This window comes from Harpegnathos saltator, unplaced genomic scaffold (genome assembly GCF_003227715.2).
Source record: "Harpegnathos saltator strain DR-91 unplaced genomic scaffold, Hsal_v8.6 scaffold244, whole genome shotgun sequence".
Classification (NCBI taxonomy): Eukaryota; Metazoa; Arthropoda; class Insecta; order Hymenoptera; family Formicidae; genus Harpegnathos; species Harpegnathos saltator.
In genome coordinates, this window is record NW_020230033.1 from 773,442 (window position 1) to 796,662 (window position 23,221).

Here is a 23,221-nt window from a genome sequence, read left to right on the forward strand (position 1 = left end):
TCCGATAAGTACTTAGCCTACAAAAGAAAAACGAAAATTTTGGAAAAGTGGCGATTTATTTCTCAACATAGTCTCCTTTTAGTTCGATACACTTGACCCAGAGATGCTCCAACTTCTTTAACTCATCTGAAAAATACGTTTTCTCGAGGTCTGCAAAGTAGGCCTCCGTGGCGGCGATGACCTCCTCATTCGACTCAAATTTCTGCCCGGCGAGTGACTTTTTCAAGTTTGGAAACAAAAAGAAGTCGCACGGGGCCAAATCTGGAGAATACGGTGGATGCGGAAGCAGTTCGAAGTTCAACTCATGCAATTTGGCCATCGTTACCATCGACTTGTGACACGGTGTAGCGTCACTAAAACCACTGTAACTTAATGACACAATGTCGGAATGTCATGAAAATTTGACACGTAACTTCTAAAGGTTGGTACTAACTGAGAATGGTATGGATTTGTTATTAGAGGCGCCATTTGTTAGTTAGTCCCGGGACTTATTGATCGATGTGTTATACGAGGGCAATTTGATAAGTCAGTGACTTTTTGAATTTTCCGCGCAGTAACTTTAAATGCAGCACTGCTCCCGTCAACTGTCATCTATTAATAGACTACTGTGCAAGTTTGGGCAAGCTGCACCATTTAGTTAGTGTTTGACAGCCATTGAAAGCAGACAACCTCGTAAATTTTAACGAAAATGGAAAAAAGTGAATTTCGTGTGCTGATTAAGCATTATTTTTTGCGTAAAAAAACCATCACGGAAACCAAGGCAAAGCTTGATAAATACTATGGGGACTCTGCACCATCAATTTCAATGGTTAAGAAGTGGTTTACTGAGTTCCGTTGTGGTCGTACCAGCACAAGTGACGCCGAACGTTCAGGTCGCCCAAAAGAGGTCGTCACGCCAGAAATCGTCGATAAAATCCATGGAATGATATTGGACGATCGGAGAATGAAAGTGCGTGAAGTGGCTGAGGCTGTAGGCATCTCAACTGAGCGGATACATCACATTTTACATGAATATTTGGACATGAAAAGCTATCCGCCCGATGGGTGCCGCGATTGCTCATACTCGACCATAAGCGCAACCATGTGACCATTTCAAAGGAGTGTTTGGCGATGTTCAGCCGCAATCCGAACGAGTTTTTGCGCCGTTTCGTTACCGTAGACGAAACATAGATCCATCACACCACACCAGAGACCAAGGAACAATCAAGACAGTGGGTTTCTTCGGGTGAACGTGCACCAAAGAAGGCCAAGGTGGGTCTGTCGGCCAACAAGGTCATGGCCACAGTTTTTTGGGATGCACGAGGTATCATTCACATCGATTACCTTGAAAAGGGTAAAACGATCACCGGCGAATATTATTCAGAGCTTTTGGACAGATTCGATATTGATTTGAAGCAAAAACGACCGCATTTGACGAAGAAAAAAGTGTTGTTCCATCAGGACAATGCACGGGTATACACGTGTGTAGTCACCATGGCAAAAATCCATAAATTGGGCTACGAACTGCTACCCCATGCAACATATTCACCAGATTTAGCCCCCTGCGACTATTTCCTGTTTCCAAACCTGAAGAAATGGCTGGGCGGTAAGAGATTTGGATCGAATGAAGAGGTCATCACTGAAACAAACGCCTATTTTGAGGGCCTTGAGAAAACCTATTATTTGGAAGGAATAAAAAAATAGAAATGTAGCAGTCTAAAGATTAATAAAAAGGATAATGTGATCAAGAATCACAAATTTTTTAAGATGATTTTAATAGATAAAAAAATTAAAGTACTTATATTGTATTATCGTACATTCGGATATTATCGAACACTTCGCTTGTCGTCAATAACTCTTTCATATCCAGATTTTCAAACTCGCTTGTATCCCAGCTTCTCTCTTCCACATACTCTTGTTCTACAGCTTTTGTAGTCATCAGTTTAATATGTAATATCTCTAATAAATATTAAAATTTCTAATAATTTCTAATAATAAATTCTAATAATAATAATAATTTCTAATAATAAAATTTCTAATAAATATTAAAATTAAAATCTCTAATAAATATTAAAATTATTATGTATTTGACGCTATTTTTATATTATATTTTAAACGCTACAATATTATATTTTAAACGTTTGAAAACGCTATTAAATATAAGCTATATATTTCTTACTTGATTACGATGTGTACTACGTCACGATATGTAAACGACTATTTCGTATTTGTTAATTTCCGTTTCTATGGAATTCAATTTCGTTTATCATATTTCATAAAAATATATAAATGCATCAATGCGATATAATCGACCGATATTAATCGATTGATTATATCGCATTTATACAAACATACCTTAATAGCACAAATGTCCAGAGTATGTCTTGAGGACGTCCTGTGGACGTTTCTTCATCCTCAGGACGTCCTTAAGACATCCCTAGGAGAACATGTGCTGTCTGGGTATATTCTTATGAAAATAATGATACGTAAAATAGGATTATGTACATAAAATACGATTTTGAAAAAGTGTTGCTCTCAAACAGGTTAAAAATACCTATAGCGACATACCTATAGTCAAAAAATAATTCTTCACCAGGTTAAATCGCTCTCTTAGCAAAAATACCTATTCTATGATCACTGTTCACCATCATCACTTTCGCATAACAATTTGGATTTATCGAGTGATTAGCGAACTTTATTTTATTCCCTTTCCGTGTCGTGTCTACAACAAAATCTGAAACCGACCAAAAACTTTTAATTTTTATTATTTTTCAACATTTAATTAACCACTATATCTATCTTTACTTACCATTGTTAAGATTAAAAAGGAAACTACACATATATTCATCATATACTTTTCCTCTCTTGTCAGCTTCGTCTTGACTGATAATTTCGCCGCAATATTCCGAGATGAATTCATTCTTCGCTGCTGATCTTTCAAATTGTATAAAATATATTTCAAATAAAAAATTCTACTCATTGAGATTATACTAATTTTCACTCTAATAAATTAAATTTTTCGAAACTTATAAAGACCACGTTGCACGCTGACATTTTTGCAAGATTTAGAATTGATCTGGAAATGATCTGCACCATACGTTTGGCAAAGATCCGGATCTCATTCCCTGACAGCCAGATAACAAGGACACTGCTTTGTATTGCATTGCGCCTACACTCAGGAAATCTGTTCTGGCATTCGTTGCTGCACTGATAAAACTTCTCGCAGAAGTTTTATGCTTGTATACATGGGCATGAATTATCACACTGACAGCCGGGATAATCACAAGGTGCAAAATTGTGCACGTGATTAGCACATATTCATTCAAATTCTGAAGAGAAAAACTTCGGAGGAAACAAGGATAATATCAGATAAGTAACAATATCGTTGAATACACATAAAAAATATGTAAAGAAGAATTTGTATGCTTTGTGTCGTTTTTACTTTTTACAGTTATTAAAACATAACAGAGAAAGGAAGAAGAGAAAAGGGAAAGAAAGAGAAAAAGAACAGAATGCGAGAAGAATCAAAAAGGATCAGACACAAAAAAAATGTCAATGAGTGACTATAGTATTTACATAGTACTTATTTGCATCAATGGGATACGCACTTGCTCAGCAGCGCTTCACTTCTTACGAAAATGTACGAAAATGGCTCGATGACTGGTTTGCCTTAAAAGAGCAACAGTTTTTTTGGCGTGGCATCCACAAATTGTCAGACAGATGGGAAAAATGTATAGTTAGCGATGGGTAATACTTCGAATAAAATATTTTTTATCATTTTTATACAATAAACGTGTATTTTCTATACAAAAATTCCGGTTTCATATTTACATAGCTGGTAAAAGCATAAGAATATATAGTATATATGTATATGTGTACATTGGCTAGGTTAGTCTGATTTGTTAGTATTCGCTGGTAATTGGTTCAGCTTGGCCCGTTTCAATTAGTTCTGTTCTTAACCCATTAACGCCCAAAAGTGCTATTAGGTGAATCGGAAAGTTCCGTCCGTTTAGCAACAAGTAGCTACAGCTAGAACTGTCGTTAACCTCTAAACGAAGCTTAATAGTTTGTTTTGATATCTGTCAGTAACATTCAGTACATAAAAGTATACGTTTGCATCAATAACATTGTTTTTCACTGTATCGAAAATGTCGAAATTTGAGCCAAATAAGCGTCATTTGTGCGAGGTGTTAATCTTTTGCTTCAGTTCAGGAAGTTTCAGGAAGTAAACTGCAGCTGAAGCTCATCGAAAGCTTGTAGAAGTTTATGATGATAATGCTCCTTCCGATAAAACATGCAGAGAATGGTTTCGACGCTTTAAAATTTTGATGTTTTTGGTGATTTTAATGTAGAGGACAAAGAGCGTTCTGGACGGCCAAGAGTATTCGAAGACAAAGAATTGCAGGCATTGGTGGACGAAGACCCATGTCAAACGCAAAAGCAACTTGCAGAAACATTAAATTGTGCTCAATCTGTCATTCCTGATCGTTTGAAAGCCTTAGGAAAGGTTTACAAGGAAGACAAATGAGTCCCATATAAACTGAAACCAAGAGACATTGAAAGGCGAAAAACTACCTGCGAAATTCTGCTCACTAGGCAGCAGAGAAAGGGGTTTTCACATTGTATCATCACTGGGGATGAAAAATGGATTTATTTTGACAACTCCAAACGTCGAAAAACTATTTGCTATCCCAACCAACCCTCAACATCGACGCCAAAATGGAATATCCACGGAAAGAAGGCAACGCTCTGTATTTGGGATCAGAAGGGTGTGCTGTACCATGAACTATTGAAAAGTGGTCAAACAGTCAGAGGGGATCTCTACAGAGAACAAATGATCCATTTGAGCTGAGCATTGCACGAAAAACGACAATATAAAATGAGACAGCATAAAGTGATATTGCTTCATGACAACGCTCGGCTTCACGTCACAAAATCTGTCAAGGAAACGTTAGAAGCACTTCGCTGGGAAGTGTTACCCCATGCGGCTTATTCACCAGACTATGCCCCTTCCGACTACCACTTATTTCGGTCGATGGCACACGCACTTGCTGAGGAATGCTTCAATTCTTATGAAAACGTCGAAAAATGGGTCTCTGACTGGATAGCCTCCAAAGATGAGTCATTCTTTCGCCGCGGAATTCGCTTGCTGACCGAAAGATGGGAAAAAGTCATCGCTAGCGATGGACAATATTTTGATTGATGCATTTTTTCATTTTGTTTCTTAAATAAAGCCATACGTTGTGCAAGAAAACGGACGAAACTTTCCGATTGACCTAATAAAATATTAGCCTTACTGTGCAACTGTATTTATGTAGAGAAACATATTATAAGGTTGGAATAGCATTTCCTTGTTTTCAGGGTCGTTCTACAAGATTCCGGCATCAGAATTTGTTTAGATTCACTATAAAATCCAATATGTTTTTTATAAAGTTTGTAAATTTACAATTACCGACTCTGTATATGTGCGTGTGTACGTCTCGAAAATCATTCATGAATATGAAAATAATAGAAGAAAATTCATGAAAACCTAGAAATTTTCACGATTATTCGTGCCTTTTAATCGCCATCTTGGATCCGCCATTTCGAAATTCTCTAATATGAATTAGTTGTCAGCAAATATCCTAAAATCAGTACCCTGGATACTAAATTAATGCCAAATATCAGGTGTAGTAAAAAGAAATCCATTATTTTTCCAATAGATGGCTTTAGTTATCTGTATTTCGCGTTGTATAAGTCCGATTTTCCGGGTTTCACTAGATGGCGTTAGAAAGATGAGATTTCGTACTAAAAAAACTTTCCTGACAGTTTTGTGATTAGTTGACTCAGTTTTGTTTGAGCGCACGTCAAAGATGGACACTAGCAACGAGAAAATACGCTATATTTTACAGTTTTTCTTCGATAAAGGCGAAAACGCAAACCAGGCGGCTGAAAATGTGAATAGTGTTTATGGTCCTGATACTGTAACAGCCAATCACGCGCAATTTTAGTTTCGTCGATTCCGTTCCAGTAATTTCGATGTCAAAGATGCACCACGCACTGGAAGGCCAATTGTCGAAAATATCGATAAAATGATGGACATTGTCGAGTCCGACCGTCATGTAAGCACTTTTTCGATTGCCCAAGAGCTAAAGATTGCACAAAAAACAGTTTGGAACCATTTGAATAAGGCTGGATACAAAAAGAAGCTCGATGTATGGGTGCCACACGAGTTAACGAAAAAAAACCTCATGGACCGAATTTCCATCTGCGAATCGCTGCTGAATCGCAACAAAATCGACCCATTTCTGAAGCGGTTGGTCACTGGTAATGAAAAGTGGATCACTTACGACAACGTCAAGCGAAAACGTCGAATCGCGGTGAGCCGGCGGAAACGGTGGCCAAGCCAGGATTGACGGCCAGGAAGGTTTTGCTGTGTGTTTGGTGGGATTGGCAGGGAATTATCTACTATGAGCTGCTCCCCTATGGCAAAACTCTTAACTCGGAACTGTACTGTCAACAATTGGACCGTCTGAAGGAAGCAATCGCCCAGAAGCGGCCAGCTTTGGCCAATAGGAGAGGAATTGTGTTCCATCAGGACAACGCCAGGCCACACACATCGATAGTGACTCGCCAGAAGCTCCGGGAGCTTGGTTGGGAGGTTCTTATGCATCCACCTTATAGTCCAGACCTGGCACCAAGTGATTACCATCTAATTTCCTGTCCATGGCGAACAATTTTGCTGGTGAAAAATTCGCTTCAAGAGAGGCTTGTGAAAATCGACTGTCTCAATTTTTTGCCAATAGGGACGAGGACTTCTATGAGAGAGGCATAATGAAATTACCTTCAAAATGGCAACAAGTTATCGAACAAAACGGCGCATATTTGACCTAAATCGGATCATTCTAACTATGGTAATTAAAGCCTTCAATTTCATGCAAAAATAATGGATTTCTTTTTACTACACCTGATACTAGGATTTTGCGACGTTATTCTAAAAATACATTATTTTTTAAGTTTTTCCGCTCAAACCCTCATTTTGAAGCAGTCATCTTGAATTCACATTTTCACCAATGCATATCTTGGAAGTTCAACATTTTTGAGACAAGATATGACACTTGTATTTGTATCAAAGTAACGTTTTTGATACTAAATCAAGCTTAAAAGAAATAAAATTGTCGATGTTTCACGACTTTTTTCCAAAAATTCCGCCATATCGGATTGTTACGTCCTGCGGACTCGCGCACTCTAGACTCCTTTTATAAATAAAGAAAATTGAATTTATTATTATTTATTATATGGCTGAATGCGCTCAGGCATGTTTTATCACACGACGCGATTTCTGGAAGTTTCGATGCTCCGGAAATATTAACAATTCTTGAAACAACTCTGATCTTGTTTCCCACGCGCTCAGTCAACAAAAACAATATTACGACATCCTTCTTAAAAATATCGATATTTCCTTCTTTAGATTACTGCCACGTTTTTTTTTGTAAAAACAAAGAGACCCTCGAAATCCTCTTATTGCCGTATGCATCCTATTTCCTACAACATTATCTTAACCCCTTCCGTAGCACGGACGCACCGGTGTGTCCAGCCAAAACCATGCTGTAAGTGGCACGGTTAAACATTTAGTGAATTTCTATATTTTGACCTCAAATTCGGCTTCAGCGACCAAAAAAACTGAAGTATATAAATTATTGAAAAAATCCGCCCCGTTACTTTTTGTGGGGCGGTTTCAGTACATTTTATTGAATTTTGCTCTGCCACGGAAGGGGTTAAGACACTGCCACGCACTCTTGACCCCCATCTCTAAAAAACATTCGAAGCACAGTCCTATGACCATATTTCGGCATGAAAATTAGATTTCCGAAATAATTCCCCAAAACTCCACTCTCTTAACTGAACTGACATTTTGAGAAAAGCCAAAAGGCCAAGACACTTCTCGACAGACCAGCAGCCAAGACAGAAGCTCCTCTTCAACATCCCTTCAGGGTGTTCTAACAATCTAGCCTACTAGTGGCTGAGACAGATCAGTGTTTCTCCAGTCTTTAATTATTCCGTGTAACGATCTCGTGCATTTTTAGACCATCGTGAACAATCCAGCGGGAACCAGCTTCCTATTCTTGACGCAAAACTTGGGTCATCCACCCTCACCGACACGCAGCAATTACACTTTTCATTTTCGACAAATAGCACCAGCAGTAAGTTATTTATACTTTCTTTTGCCTGAGTGACCTCTTTCTTTTCATTTCTCTTCTTTTCTTCTCTCTCTTTTCTTTTCCTTTCCTTTTTCTTCCTTTTTTCTATCTCCAATGGCATTCCTCCTTAATTGTGAAATCCGGTGTCAGTGGCCCAGTCTTGTCGATCTCAGTCGGATATAACGAACACGGAATTTTGCTCAGACCGCGATTGCTTATACATATACACTCAAACACAAAAAAATCCGGTACGCTAAAAATTTGGGAAAAAATTACAAAATTTCAAATGATCATAACTTGGTAAATAATGAAGATACAAATATGCGCAGAAATGCAAAATGGAGCTTGAAACGTCCTCTTTAAGAATATCTGAATGGCAATTATGCTCGGCCATTTTTTTCAAAATGGCGGATGATAAAGTGAGAGGATGTAAAATTGATAATCAAAGGTCCGTGTTTGCGATGGTGCATGGTGTACATCAGGTATCGCAGCGTAATGGGACCAAATGCACATGAACATATAGAGTGTTATCTTTAAAATGCTACTTTACCGAGCTCGATGTGATTATTTTTCACTGAGTTGTTCCAAATTTTGCTAAAAATGCGGTTTTCTTGTTAAATTTGCATAATTCAGTGAATAAGTATCGCATCAAGCTCTATAACGAAGTATTCTAAAGAAAACATTCTATATTTTTAGGTACTTTTCGTCCCATTGAGCTGCGACACTTACTTTGCTCCATGCGCCGTCGCACGCTCGAACCTTCTTTTAGCAACTTTTCATGTTCTCCTTTTTATCACCCGCCATTTTGAGAAAATATCGTTGCGCACAATTTCGATAGATCTTTCGAAAAGTACGGTTTCAAAGCTTTCAAACCGTTTTTGAAATTTGCTGCTAGGATATTTAGGTGTCGAGATATTCAATTTCGAATTTGCAACAAATGTCGATTCGGCGAGGCTTAAGGGGCTAAGAGGCTCTGCGGTTCGTTTGGCTCTTTCATAATTTCAATAGCCGCGTTCATTATTCTCTATACAATAATTTACACAATTTTGCGAATTGGAAATTTAATTTTTATCAAAAGTTATCATTCTTTACCCTTCAGTTACGCATGATCACTGTGGTATACACTTTAGTTCGCGAAGCTGTCCCTAGCTCTCTACCTTCTCCGTACGATTGGCCATTATGGTACACAGCTTGAATATGCTGTTCAGGATCGCGCCTGAATTCGCGGTGACCCGGCGCGCGGGATGCCGAGTCGCTGGACGCCACCTGAACGTCGAAATTCCCTGGCGCTCCTAGTCCACGGAGCCGCCGCGACGCGGCGATCTGGGTTGTCGCGCGCGCGAGCCCCTCGGCTCGCACGCGAGTTCGAGCTGCCCAGGGCATATAAGAGTGTCCGCGGAGACGATCAGAGATTGCCTTCGTACAGCTTTTGGCCTTCGTACGGTCCACCGCCGATAGTGGCACTATCTCTTGTACGCTGGACTTCGCGAGTTTGTCAGTACGCCAGGCTTACGTTCTGGCTTGACTGAGATTCTGTCGGTGCGCCGGGCTTTAACGCCTGACTTGACTGGATTTTTCTTAAATGTATGTGCCAAGACAATAAACAAAGACAAACAATTTTCCTTTTCCGAACGTGTACACTCCGATAAGCGCTGCCTCGTGCGACTTTTCTTTTTCCGTGATCTTTTCCTTTCGAGGCGCGTTGCTTCGTGCAACTTCATCAATTTAAACCATAATTGATTGTTTCGCATCGAAATTATTGCGTCGATTATGGCGACGATAAATCCTGAAAAGGCTGCTCAAGTTATTGCTTTAATTGAAGATGGCAGAAGTCGGAGGTACGTTGCTCAGGCACTTGATTTGTCAGTGTCAACTGTGCAACATGCTTATGCCAGGTACTTACAAACCAATTCTTTCCATAGAAGGCCTGGTTCGGGACGTCCTCGATGTACCAATCACAATGATGACCGATTTATTGTTTCAAATTCGTTAAGAGACAGACATCGAACATCTGTTCAAATTAGAAACAATTTAAGGGATGTCCGCAACATTAATGTATCCGTTAACACCGTTCGGAGAAGATTAAAGGAACAAAATCTGCTTTCGCGCAGGCCAGCAGCTGTACCTTTGCTTAAATGTCACCATCGCGTAGCTCGACTCAATTTTGCAGTTGAGCATAGAGACTGGACTTACGCAGACTGGAGCAAAGTACTCTTTAGCGATGAATCTCGTTTTTGTGTCTATTCTCCAGATGGACGAGAACGAGTTTATCGTCGCGGTGGAGAACGATTTGCAGACTGTACGATAAGTGAGAGGCATAGCTACAATGGAGGCTCTGTAATGATTTGGGCAGGAATTTCAGCTAATGTTCATACAGATCTGCACTTTTTTGACAAGAATATGAACGCAGATGTATACGTGGAAGATATACTCATTCCGTACGCACCCTTCATCGGAGAGAACTTCTTGTTTATGCAAGAATGTAGTAATAATCTTGTAATGCTCGACCACACACTGCGAGAAGAGTGCTTGATTTCTTTGATGAAGTTGGCATAAATCGACTCGATTGGCCAGCAAATAGTCCAGATTTAAATCCAATCGAACACTTATGGGACAACCTCGGCAGGAAAGTACGAAATCACGTACCTGCTCCTCAGTCACTGCGAGAACTGCGAATAATTCTCGAAAACGAATGGAATACAATTACGCAGGATGAAATTAAAAGACTAATAAGAAGTATGCCTGATCGGAATGAATGAGGTAATACGCGCACGAGGCAGTCATGTCCACTATTAGTACACACACACCACACACACAGCAGAGAGGATTTGGAGTCATTAATTACTGCAGGAGTGACGAACTGCGGGGTCCTTATCTCTGCTGTAACACCACACACACACACACACACACACCACAAGGAGGGTGTGAAATCTTGAAATACTGTGGAGCTGACGAACCACGGAGTCCTTATCCTTGTGGTATACAAACACACACACACACATACACACACACTACATACAATGGGACTTTTCCTACCAGTAAAACTCCATGCGGTTTATATTGGGAAAACTTACAACCATAATTTGAGCTAATGACAGCGGTATCTTAAAACGCAATTCATCTTTATTACGTAATATCGATTACGCAAAATGAAGAACCTAAATTGAATTTTACTTTCATTTCCCTGGCTTTCAAAATAATAAATGCAAATCATTGAATATATTGTACAGGTTATGTAAATTATTATATAGAGAAACATGAACACAGCTATTGAAATTATGAAAGAGCCAAACGAACCGCAGAGCCTCTTAGCCCCTTAAGCCTCGCTGAATCGACATTTGTTGCAAATTCGAAATTGAATATCTCGACAAATCCTAGATATCCTAGCAGCAAATTTCAAAAACGGTTTGAAAGCTTTGAAACCGTACTTTTCGAAAGATCTATCGAAATTGTGCGCAACGATATTTTTTCAAAATGGCGGGTGATAAAAAGGAGAACATGAAAAGTTGCTAAAAGAAGGTTCGAGCGTGCGACGGCGCATAAAGCAAAGTAAGTGTCGTAGCTCAATGGGACGAAAAGCACCTAAAAGTATAGAATGTTTTCTTTAAAATACTTCGTTATAGAGCTTGATGCGATACTTATTCACTGAATTATGCAAATTTAACAAGAAAACCGCATTTTTAGCAAAATTTGGAACAACTCAGTGAAAAATGATCACATCGAGCTCGGTAAAGTAGCATTTTAAAGATAACATTCTATACTTTCATGTGCATTTGGTCCCATTACGCTGCGATACCTGATGCACACCATGCACCATCGCAAACACGGACCTTTGATTATCAATTTTGCATCCTCTCACTTTATCATCCGTCATTTTGAAAAAAATGGCCGAGCATAATTGCCATTCAGAAATTCTTAAAGAGGACGTTTCAATCTTCATTTTGCATTTCTGCGCATATTTGTATCTTCATTATTTGCCAAGTTATGATCATTTGAAATTTTGTAATTTTTTCCCAAATTTTTAGTGTACCGGGTTTTTTGCGTTTGAGTGTATATACGTACACATTATAAAATCTTACAAATTTTATTTCATTGTGAACTTCCGCTTAATCATCAATAAAACAAATTATTTGTAATTATAAGCCAATCGTTTCCCAACTAATTATTCACAATAAAAATTCTCCCTTCTCTCAACTGTCGCTCACGGTCCTATCCCAGGTAAAAGGATTCAGTTCCTTGACCTAAACAAAGGACCACCGACGTACGTCTGCGCCAAATAAAGGGGTCATTCCGATTCTTGATCTGCATCGCAGACTTGCGAGTACGTCGGAGCTTATGAAAGCAAGCGTCAAGTTACGTTCCCCCTTCAGGATGTAACAGGATTTTATTGGGAATCTAAACGAATTCTGATGCCGGAATCTTGAAGAACGACCCCGAAAACATAAGAAAATGCTATTCCAACCTTTTTAAATAAAAAGGTAAAAAAGGCTCCAAATACAAGTGCAACACGTATTATGTTATTTTTAGAAATTACAAATTCAAATTACTTTTTTAAGTTATATATGTATACATAACATAAGTTTTTACAAGTAAATAACTATAATAAAACTCTACAACGCTATTCTACTGTACAAAAGAAGTGATATGTTAAAATAGTAGCGCCAACTGAGAAATATAACATATATACAGGGTGTTTGATAGCTGATCATGCAGACGAAAGTTGGAGATAGATTGGATATAGCCGAGAAGAAAAGTCATGTATCATAATGTCAAATTGGCAATAGTTACCGAGTTATTAATTAAAACATGTGTGCCAACGAGCACATAGAGAGCGGAGGGCGGCCGCAGTAAGCACATACGCAGTCTGTCCCAGATCCAATGAGACTGGTCTAAAAAAAATACAAAGCGTTTATTATTTTGATTTTTTATTCTTGTTTATTCAAAATAGTCTCCTTCTGAGTCAATACAGCGCTGGAAACGTTCAACAAATTTTTCGAAACATTTTTTATACTCATCGGTTGGAATGGCCTTTAGTATGGCGGTCGAAGTCTTTTGGATGACCGGGATGGTATCGAAACGATTTCCTTTCATCGCCAATTTCAGTTTGGGAAATAGCCAGAAGTCGCACGGAGCCAAATCAAGTGAATACGGTAGATGATCGATAACAATGATGTCTTTTTTGGTCAAGAATTCACGTACCATGAATTCACGCTTTGTGCGACGGTGCATTATCGTGCAACCTTCCGTTTGCCAAAATCTTCGGTCAAGATTCGATAGACTGTGCTTTTCGATATTCCAGTTTCCTCTTCGATGAGTCTCGCAGATACACAGCGGTCGCTTCGAAGAATTTCTTTGACTTTCTCGATGTTTTCTTCATTGCGAATGGTTTTTGGCGGCGGTGCTCGGCCATCGTCTGCAAGATCCTCACGACCGTCACGGAATCGGCCAAACCAGCGGAAAACCTGAGCACGGGACATGCATTCATCCCTGTATACATTTTTTATCGTTTCGTACGTTTCTGCACCACTTTTATCCAATTTAAAACATGTTCCATGTTGGTTTTTCGACCGACGTACACAAAGTGACTTTACATAAAATGTCAAACCACAGTGAAATATCAACCGAATTCGCTCAAATTTTGAGGTTAAGTAGATGAAGGGTCGAACATTCACCTACCATCATTCACTCATAGATATTGCTGCGCTAAGAACTTTGATGGAACTAGTTTCATCTAGAGTCCCTAGAAATCAGAGTGTGGACACAGCTACTATCCATCCTATTGGCAAGGACAAAATATGGCGGAACCAATAGGATGTCACAAATTTATACTTTGCGCGCGGTATTATTCAACTGATAGAAAAGAAAGAAGGATACAAACTTGTTGTTATAGTTTTATTGAAAATAAAAATGCAAATATACTTATAAAGACAATATATTATTTAACAATACTATGCATTGCCATAGTCTTACGGCTAAACATTTTTCCCTTGAGCCCTCCTTTCTTACAATCAATTTTTATACGGAATAGTATATATCTCTTTATAATTTTATTAAAAAAGTTGCAACAGGTTCCTAACGTATCACATCGAATGTGAGACATTTTTGTAGTTAAAAATATTATTAAATTACAGTTGGTATTTTTAATATAAGGCAAATAGCGGCGTATAATAACTTCCATATCGTAAAAATATTTAAACGTAGTAGAGTTAACGAAAAACAATGTTTGAGATCTAAAACATCTTAAAAATACTAATTTAGCATACTGAATATTAGTATCAAATTTTGTCGATCCAGCTGATTTGATACACGTTTCACAAACTGTGGGCAACTTAGAGATTTTATGAATTATATATCCTGCAAGTGAATATAATATATTTAAGTTAACATTGTCCATATTAACTTCTATTTTGTCTACATGAGTAGGAATCATGGGCATTTCGTGCAATACTTTACGAATAGGTTTTCAACGAGTCCCCCCCGTGGGCGCCACCTTGTCGTGGTGGGGAGGCTTGCGTGTCCCAAGGATGTATAGAGCTGTGCCGGCGGGGGTTTCGACCCCTGGCAGGTTCTACCATGCCGGAGAGGTCTGTACAGAGGGGCCAGACTAAGAGCGTCCTTATTCACTCTCGGAGGGGCAGCTGCCTCCGAGTTTCATATAGGGATCGGAGGACCGTACTTGTACGATCCAAAGGATCCTCGCGCCTACAGCGCGGGCAGAACGGGTTCGTAAGCCGGGTGAAGGCAACCATTCTAGGGGAAGGAAAACCCTGATTGCAAAGCCGTACTTGTCAGGACGTATAACCTGACACGATTGCGAGGGGCCAGGGTGCTTCGGCATTCTGGTACAGGGGGCTCAGGCATCCCCGGCAGACCCTAGCCTATTACACCGTAACCCTAGGTCATGTCTCTGGGGTCGGGGGTCTTGCCTTAATTGGCCGGACTGCGAGGCGGGTCCTCTATAAAACACCACGTAATCCTACGGTTGAGGCATGCCACGCTTATGGAATGAATGGCAGGTGCGTGACCTGTCGCTAGTGGTTCCTCACCCTGGGCACCTGGCGAACCCAGGGGACATGCTAGCCTTACCCCGGGTAATGCGGGGGCTCTACCCGGGGTCGATGCCCACTTCCTGCCGCACTCGTGGGAACAACAATGGATTCCGCAATTTTACAAAAACCCAACGAGTCTCCGGACTCAGAGTCTTCGGGCTCACAAAGGTCTCTAACGGATGGGCGTAGCAGCCCGTCCATGGACCAACCACCCACTTCGGTGGGTGATTTTTCAGAAGCAGGGACAGGGGTAAGAGAGGTGATAGGAATCTGCCAGGCAGGTGCCTCCTTCCCTCCCCCGGGGAGGTTGAGCTAGCGAACTCCAGGGGCTTAGCCCCTGCTTAAGGTAGAGGACCGACCACCGTCCTCAACCCAGCGCCTCCCCGACCGCGGGGATGGCGAGATGAGCTCGGCGGGTAGGACCATACGAGCGGCCACCCAACGTGGGACCAACCAAACAAGGGGGACTGGGGGTCATAATCTGGCAGTGACCACAAAACCCGGCCCCCTCTGCTCCAAGAGGGGGAATAGCCAGCCAAACAAGAGCCGGGAGAAGGGGACTTCGGGACCTGTGAGGGCTAAGGGGGCGTCGGAGAGGGCCACTGGACCAGTGGTCCTCTCCGATGTCCTGCTCTCACAGGGCTCGAAGATCCCTGTGTCTCGACTACGGGAGGGGCTAAGGAAGAGAACGAGGGAGCAGGTAGGCGCGGACGGCAGCAGCAGCAGTGGTCCCTGTATGGTGGCCGCAGGCCCTGCTCTGGAGCCGGTGAAAAGGGGCCACGGCAGGCCCGTGGTCACCGGCTTGGGTGTGGGGATCAGGGAGAAGAGGGCTGCACAAAAGGAGGAGAAAAGAAAGGCGAAATGGACCAGATTGGAGCAGGAGGTGCAGGCCATCCTGGACAACGGAATATTCCGGTCCTTGAGAGACAAAAGGCCAATGGAAGAGGTCTTCAGGGACAGCGCCTCTAAGGGATTGCTTAGGGAAGCCAGGGTGAGCGAGCTGGCCTCAGAAGCAGGTCGCGCCCTAGGCACGATCCGATTGGTTTCACGGAGGTTCAAAACACTGAAAGGGACCTTCGTGGGAGCACTCAATCGTGCTGTGGGGGTTTCTGAGACCGTGCTCGTCACCTTGATGGCCAGGGTGGCGAGTAGGGAAAAAGAGGGAGATATAACCCTGGCCGAGAAGGAGGCAAATGAGCTCCGAGAGGAGCTCAGAAAGACAAAGGTGGAGAATAGGCGGCTGCCAGAGGAGCTGGAATCGACGAAGCGACGAGTTGCTTCGTCCATTCCCACGGCTCCTCCGGCAGCTGCCGCTTCTCCACCAATTTTGCCAACAGGACGGAAACTATCCTGCGCCGAGGCGGCGGGGGGATCATCCTCGGCTGCAACGAGTGAGGATGAGAGGAAGAGGAAGGCAAAGAAGACGAAGAAGAAGAGAAGGATAATGTCGTCCTCAACTTCTACCTCCGTCAGGATGGAAGAAGGGGACTAGGATATCCCTTCCCTGGACGATAACATGGAGGACATGATCCATCCTTTCCCTACCAAGGAAAGGATGGAAGGAGCGAAGGAAGAATTGGATGCCGAGCTGAAGGCTCAGTTCCCGGACTGTGGCTGCAGGGCAGAGGTCGACAGGCTGAAAGCAGTTGTTGACCGCCTTGCAGCTGTCGGTCCGGGGGCTGGGCCGACTGTGTTGGCAGGAACCTCGGCACCCACCCACACCCTAGCACCGGGGAAAGAAGGGAGGGAGACAGCACCCCAGAAGAAGGGACGTATAATCCCTGAGGCGCCCAAAGAACAGGGGGAGAAGGGTAAGGGGAAAAAGGAGAGAAAAAAGGAAAGTAAAAGGAGAAAGAAGGCCAGGGACAGGATGATGAAGGAGGAGGAGGGGAAGAGGACCCTGGAAGGAGGCAAGGGCACGGGCTGCCAAAGACCTGCTGCTGGCAGGACTGGACCCGCTTCAAAGGGCGCTGCTGAGGGCGCTAGCCCCCAGACAGGGACCATCTGAGACCTGGTCCCAGATCGTGGGGCGAAAAGAGCAGCAGAAGAAGGAGGAGGCGAGGACGAAAGGCTCGGTCGGCCCTCCGACCCTTGCCCCTAAGGCCAAGCCTGGAGGGAAGGGGCCAGCAACAGCGGGACGGGGCGGGCCTAAGCCGCCATGCTCGGCGGCCGTCACAATAACATGCCCCGAGGGTGAACCAGGTTTATGGAGGAGGCCAGACGCCGCATTATCCCGGCGGATCTGGGGTACATCCCTAAAGGTCCGCCGGGCCCTGAGCGGGGCTATGTTAGTAGAGGTGCCTGGCCTCAACGTCGGGGCATCCGCCGACCGGCTTGCGGACGAGCTCCGCAAGCTGGCGGCGGAAATGGGCCTCGGTTTTCGCGTCCAGAGGCCGGTAAAGGTCGCAGAACTGCGACTGGCTGGCCTGGACGCGACAACCGGGGCCAATGAAGTGACGGCCGCCGTTGCCCGCGCTGAGGGGTGCTCACCTGGGGAGATATCCCCAGGTGAGATGAGCATCACCCAGCGGGGAACGGGTGCGATGGTGGTGCGGTGTCCGTTGGCGGTGGCCGCGAAGGTCGCCGCCGCGGAACGGGTCCACGTGAGATGGACCCGTGCCGGGGTGACGGCGCTGCCCGCTCACGCGGTACTGTGTTTCCGGTGTTTACTACCGGGACACGTGCGCGAGCGGTGCACCAGCGCCGTCGACCGCAGCGATCTATGCTATCGCTGCGGTAACCCCGGCCACCGCGCCAAGGGGTGCCAGCGGGCGGCGAACTGCCCCGTCTGCGTGGAGGTGGGCAGGCCCTCCAGTCATAGGATCGAGGGCCTGCCCGCCCCCCTCCAGGCAAGAAGAAGAAGAAAAGGAAGAAGGAAGGAGGACCGGTAGGAGCGGGGGGCACGAAAACGACGAGAGCCCGAAACTTCGCCGATACGCCAGCCCAGCCAATACCGGAGCAGCCAAGGGAGGGGAGTGAGTCCCCTCCCCCAAGGAGGGACCTGGACGGGGAAAAGAATGCTGGGGGGTCGCCGACACTTACCTCTGCAGGAACTCAGGAGGACCAACCGCCCAGCCAGCTCGATTGGGAGCCGGAATCGGCGGCAGGCACACAAGGATGGAAGGAGGAGTCACCTGCAGCAACTGGAAGGAAGAAGAAGGGCAGAGGGGATCCGGACCCCACGACGGAGGACACGGAACAGGAGGACTCCAAGGTGAGGAGGGTTGAGCCTACGGACCCCCAACAACCGTAGAGGGAGGGGAGATGGACGGAACGCCACCTCCATCTCCCCAGTTAGCCGATTCCTCCTCGTACTCCCGAGAGGAGAAAATCGCCAAGGTAGGAACCCCCCGCCATTCCGCGGAGGCATCTATAGAGGAGGCCACCACGGCCGAAACCTCCCACAGGGAATCCAAGACGGCTTTGCCATCGGAGGATGACCAGGGGGAGGTTGAAGTAGGCAGCCCGGAGGAGGCGTGCAAGGCTTAGCCTTCGCGTCACTCCGGGTCCTACAGGCCACCGTCGGCCACGGCGCCCAGGCTCAGGACCTCTGTTTACAGAGGATGACTGAGCTGGGCGCCGGGCTGGCAGTAGTCACCGAGCCGTTCTGGATCCCGGTTCGCAGTGCGAACTGGTTCGTCGGTCCGGATGGCACGGTGGCCTTGGTGGCTAACCCTGCGACGGGGGCCCCACCGTGTGTGTTCAGGGAATCGGGGCCCTCGTACGTGGCAGTCGATTGAGGGCCCATTACTGTAGTGGAGACGTATCTTCCCCACCACAAAAATAGGGCCGGTCTAGGTCGTTCAGCCCCAATAAAGGAGGTCCTGGACAGGGTCGGGGAATTGGTGCGAAGGTGCCATCCCCGACCAGTCATAATTGCCGGGGACTTCAACGCCCACTCGGAAGGGTGGGGTTGCAGTCCCCGACAACGGGACCGCCGAGGAGACACCGTGATCGGCTGGGCGGCGGGACTGGGCCTCATTCTAATGAATGAAGGCTCAGAGAGCACCTGCGTGCGGCCGGGGGGCGTGGAGCCTCGGTCATTGATTTGACCTAGGCGACCCCCTCGGCTGCAGGGTTCTTCCACGAATGGAAAGTGGAGGCGGAGGGGGAATCACTGTCTGATCACAGACATATAGTGTGGACCCTCCGCCTCCCCAAACCCCAGCAGATGCTCATTCGCCGCCCTGGGGAGAGGGAACTCCCTCTTCCCAAGAGATGAGCCCTCAATCGGCTGGACGCGGAGAGGTTTCGGGCGGCTGTCCTTGAGGCATCCTGGCACCTGGGGGGTGCCAGGGGGCGGGACCCCGACCCCTGCAAAGGGGCCGAGGAAATAGTGGGCATCGTGACGTCGTGTTGCGACGTCGCGATGCCCCCATTCCGCTCCCGCTCTTGCCAGGTCACGTACTGGTGGGAGCGAGGAGCTGCGTAAGCTCCGATGCTCCGCCATAGCAGCCAGACGGCTGCTAACACGGGCCCAGCGGGACGGTGGAGATGTCGCGGGGACGAAAAGGGACTACTTCCGAGCGAAGGAGGCCCTAAAAGCCGCCATCGCCGAGGCAAAGCGAGCGGCCTGGGAGCAACTAGTGAGCTACCTGGACGACGATCCGTGGGGGCGCCCTTACAAAAGGGTGACTGGGAAGATTCGCCCTTGGGCGCCCCCACCGACCGAACAGTTGGACCACCAGGCCCTCAACGGGCTCCTGGATGCCCTCTTCCCGAGGGCAGAAGGGGACCCACCCGTGATCCCTCCCCCAGAAATGGAGGAGGGAGATTGGGATGAGGGCCTGGAGGTCAGTCCAGAGGAGCTCGCTGGGGCCAGGAAGAGGCTCGGGGTCAAGGGCAAGGCCCCTGACCCCGACGGAATTCCTGGCCGCGCCTGGGCCCTCGCACTCGGCGAGGGAAACCTGTTCGCGGCCACGCGCAGGGCTTTGAGCGGGTGCCTCAGGGAGGATGTATTCCCCCCAGAGTGGAGGAGGGCCAAGTTGGTCTTCCTCCCCAAGGAGGGCAAAGCACCCGGTAGTGCGTCGGCCTACAGACCGATATGCCTGCTGGACGAGGCGGGCAAGTTGCTTGAACGCATCATTGCCGACCGCCTCGTCCGGTACCTGTCCTCGGAGGGGCCGAACCTCCACGATCGCCAATTTGGGTTCAGGCCCGGGAGATCAACGCTGGACGCCGTCCAGTGTCTCCGGGGCCTGACCCAGGCGGTCGTGGAGAGGGACGGCGGGGTGTTGCTGGCCGTATCCTTGGATATAAGGAACGCTTTCAACACCCTGCCGTGGCCGGAGATAGGGCGGGCGCTCGTGTATCACGGTGTGCCCGCTTATCTCCGGCGCATCCTCTCGGCCTACTTCGGGGGCAGGGACCTCGCCTTCCCAGTGAAGGGCGGGGTCCAGGGCCGGCGCACCGTGGAGCGCGGTGTTCCGCGCGGGGTCCGTTCTAGGCCCCCTGCTATGGAACATCGCGTTCGACCGGGTGCTGAGACTCCGCTCCTCCCAGGCTGCCACGTCATCTGCGTAGCAGATGACACTTTAGTGGTGGCCGGGGGGGAGAACTGGGGGGAAGCCCGCCTCCGCGCGGAGGCGGCACTGGCATCGGTGGTGGGCACCATGAAGGACCTGGACCTCTCGGTGGCGCCCCAGAAGACCAAGACCATATATTTTTACGGCCGAGGTCGAGGGGCGCCTCCGGAAACTCAGGTCCTTGTGGATGGCGTCCACGTCCACGTCGGGCCGACGATAAAGTATCTCGGCCTGACGTTGGACAGCCGTTGGAGTTTCGGGCCCCACTTTGGGAACCTGACTCCCCGGGTGCGCAAGGCGGGTCTGGCAGTTGCCAGCCTCATGTGCGCCCAGGGGGGCCCAGGATGGATGGCACGCCGCCTGTATGTCACGGCCGTGCTTTCGATCGCCCTATACGGGGCGCCCATATGGGCGCCCAGCCTCTTGGTCTGCCGGAGGGGAAAACGCTCCCTCCGGCAGGCCTTGAGGCCGGTATTGATAAGGGCGATTCGAGGGTATCGGACCGTGTCATACATGGCGGCGACCACCCTGGCTGGCGTCCCTCCCGTGGAGCTCCTAGCCGAGGAGAGGTCTGTCCTCTACTGGCGGGTGAAGGAGCTCCGCGCGGAGGGGACGCTAAGGGCCAGGGACATGAAGGGCCTGAAACTCCAGGCCAGAGACCGGACCCTTCGGAGGTGGAAGGACGCATTGTCCGACCCGAAGGTGTCCGGTCCCAAGACGGCCGCGGCTGTCCGCCCCTGTCTGTCTGAGGTGATGGGCAGGAGGGGACGTGGAATGACTTTCCACCTGGTGCAGATGCTGACCGGGCACGGCTGCTTCGGTCGGTATCTGCACCAGATAAGAAAGGAGCCCACCACTCGATGCCACCACTGCCCCATTCTCGAGGACACGGCGCATCACACCCTATCCGCATGCTCAGCATGGGACGGGGAGCGCCGTGTCCTCGAGGGGGCGGTGGGGTGCCGAAGGGGGGAGCTCTCGCTCCCGCGCATGGTCATGGCCATGTGCGGGAGCGAGGAGACGTGGGACGCAGTAGCCTCCTGCAGAGAGGTGATCTCGCAGAAGGAGGCCGCGGAGTGGGAACGTCGGAGTGGGAGTGCGTCGCAGGAGGCGACGCACCGGTCGACGATCCCCGGGAGGAGGAATCGGCAGCGGACCCGAGGTGGCGTCGGCCGGGGAGGACTCGCCTGTCGATAGCGACAGGTCGGGGACTTCTCGGCCGCCTCGGGCCCGCCACCGTCCGGGCGGGGGGGACTAGGTTTCCCTAGATCCCCCCGCGCGGTCGGACAGGCAGGGTAAAGGGGGAGTGGTGTCCTGGTTGGGGCCGGGCCCACTCCCCCAAAACCCTCCCCCCTTGATTAGCAAGGGGGGAAGGGTAAAGGGGGGATGGATATCCCCGTCCTCCTAATAGGTGTGACCAGGGTTGCCAACCGGTGGGGCAACCCATCGGGGACCGCGCCCTGGACTCCCTTTGTGGGACAGGGCGCGGTACATTGATGGCGTGGGGCTCCCGGAGAGTCCTGGGGCCGGGGGGCTGGGGAGGGAATGCGGGAGCAGTTCCCCCAACGGCCCGACAGGTAGATATCCCGCAGGGGTTTTAATCGGTAAGAGTCCGACATAACCCCCTCCCCCCCAAAGGGGAGGGGGTATCCATGATGGATTTCCCCTGCGTTACCAAAAAAAAAAAGGTTTTCGACAAGTTTGTAAAAAATTAACAAGTAAGGCACCCTCATCTTGTTCGTAATTAGTATTACTTAAAACTTGTAAATATTGTGAAACGCAATGTATCTTTAAACATTGTTTGAATTGTAGTGCATTGGGCACAGGAAATTTTTTTCTAATGCTTGAAAATAAGTTTTCTACACAATCTTGAGTGAATCTTGCGCCCAACACATATGAATAACTTCGTTTATCAATTAAATAATTTGTCATGTCTATAAAAGATGTAATACTGATCATAATACCGCATTGTGCAGGCTTAAATTTACCATCTCCTCCAATCTTAATATTACAAAATAAATCAATAACTGATTTTAGAAACTCTGTACTTTGCTGAAATGTGCTTAGCGATTTTTCGTCTCCTTCTTTTTTTCCTAATGCGACTATAAGAGATCGAGAACTCATCAGAGTAAACCACTTAGATACTATTTCAATAAATAAGGCAGTTACTTTGTATTCACTTTTGTTATACTCTTCTCCTAAAAATTGTAGTGCACTACTGACATTTCTGTTATACAAAGTGGTTGCTTTATTGACTTTCATTTTGTTAAAATTTGTTAAAGTTACAGTATCGTTATCTAATCTTGGTGCTAATTTAAATGTGATGTTTTCTTGTTCAGCAACTAATTCTTGGACATGCGAACATTTCACAATGCATGAAGATAGCTTGTATAAGTCAGCGAAATTTTGTGGCAATATTATAATTTTATTATTTATCAATGCAGATCGCACGTTTTTTAAGAGATGTGGAACATCGGCAAAGAAAAAC

General features: G+C 46.5%; 1 protein-coding gene across 1 annotated transcript; it reads right to left on the reverse strand.

Annotated features, from left to right (window-relative positions):
- Positions 1-2,537: 2,537 nt before the first annotated feature.
- LOC112588560 (histone-lysine N-methyltransferase EZH2-like) lies at positions 2,538-3,356 on the reverse strand. Its single transcript, XM_025298873.1, has 3 exons — positions 3,010-3,356; positions 2,789-2,921; positions 2,538-2,713 (listed from the first exon to the last, which is right to left on the reverse strand). The coding sequence occupies exons 1-3, from the start codon at positions 3,073-3,075 to the stop codon at positions 2,577-2,579; spliced, it is 336 nt and encodes a 111-aa protein (XP_025154658.1). The 5' UTR covers positions 3,076-3,356; the 3' UTR covers positions 2,538-2,576.
- Between the last annotated feature and the right edge of the window lie 19,865 nt (positions 3,357-23,221).

Coding starts and splice junctions, on each gene's coding strand:
- LOC112588560 (XM_025298873.1), bottom strand. CDS start 3,075: ATGGTGCAGATCATTTCCAGATCAATTCTAAATCTTGCAAAAATGTCA. Junction 2,922..3,009: donor CAGCGTGCAACGTGGTCTTT/ATAAGTTTCGAA, acceptor TATTTTATACAA/TTTGAAAGATCAGCAGCGAA. Junction 2,714..2,788: donor CCTTTTTAATCTTAACAATG/GTAAGTAAAGAT, acceptor GGTCGGTTTCAG/ATTTTGTTGTAGACACGACA.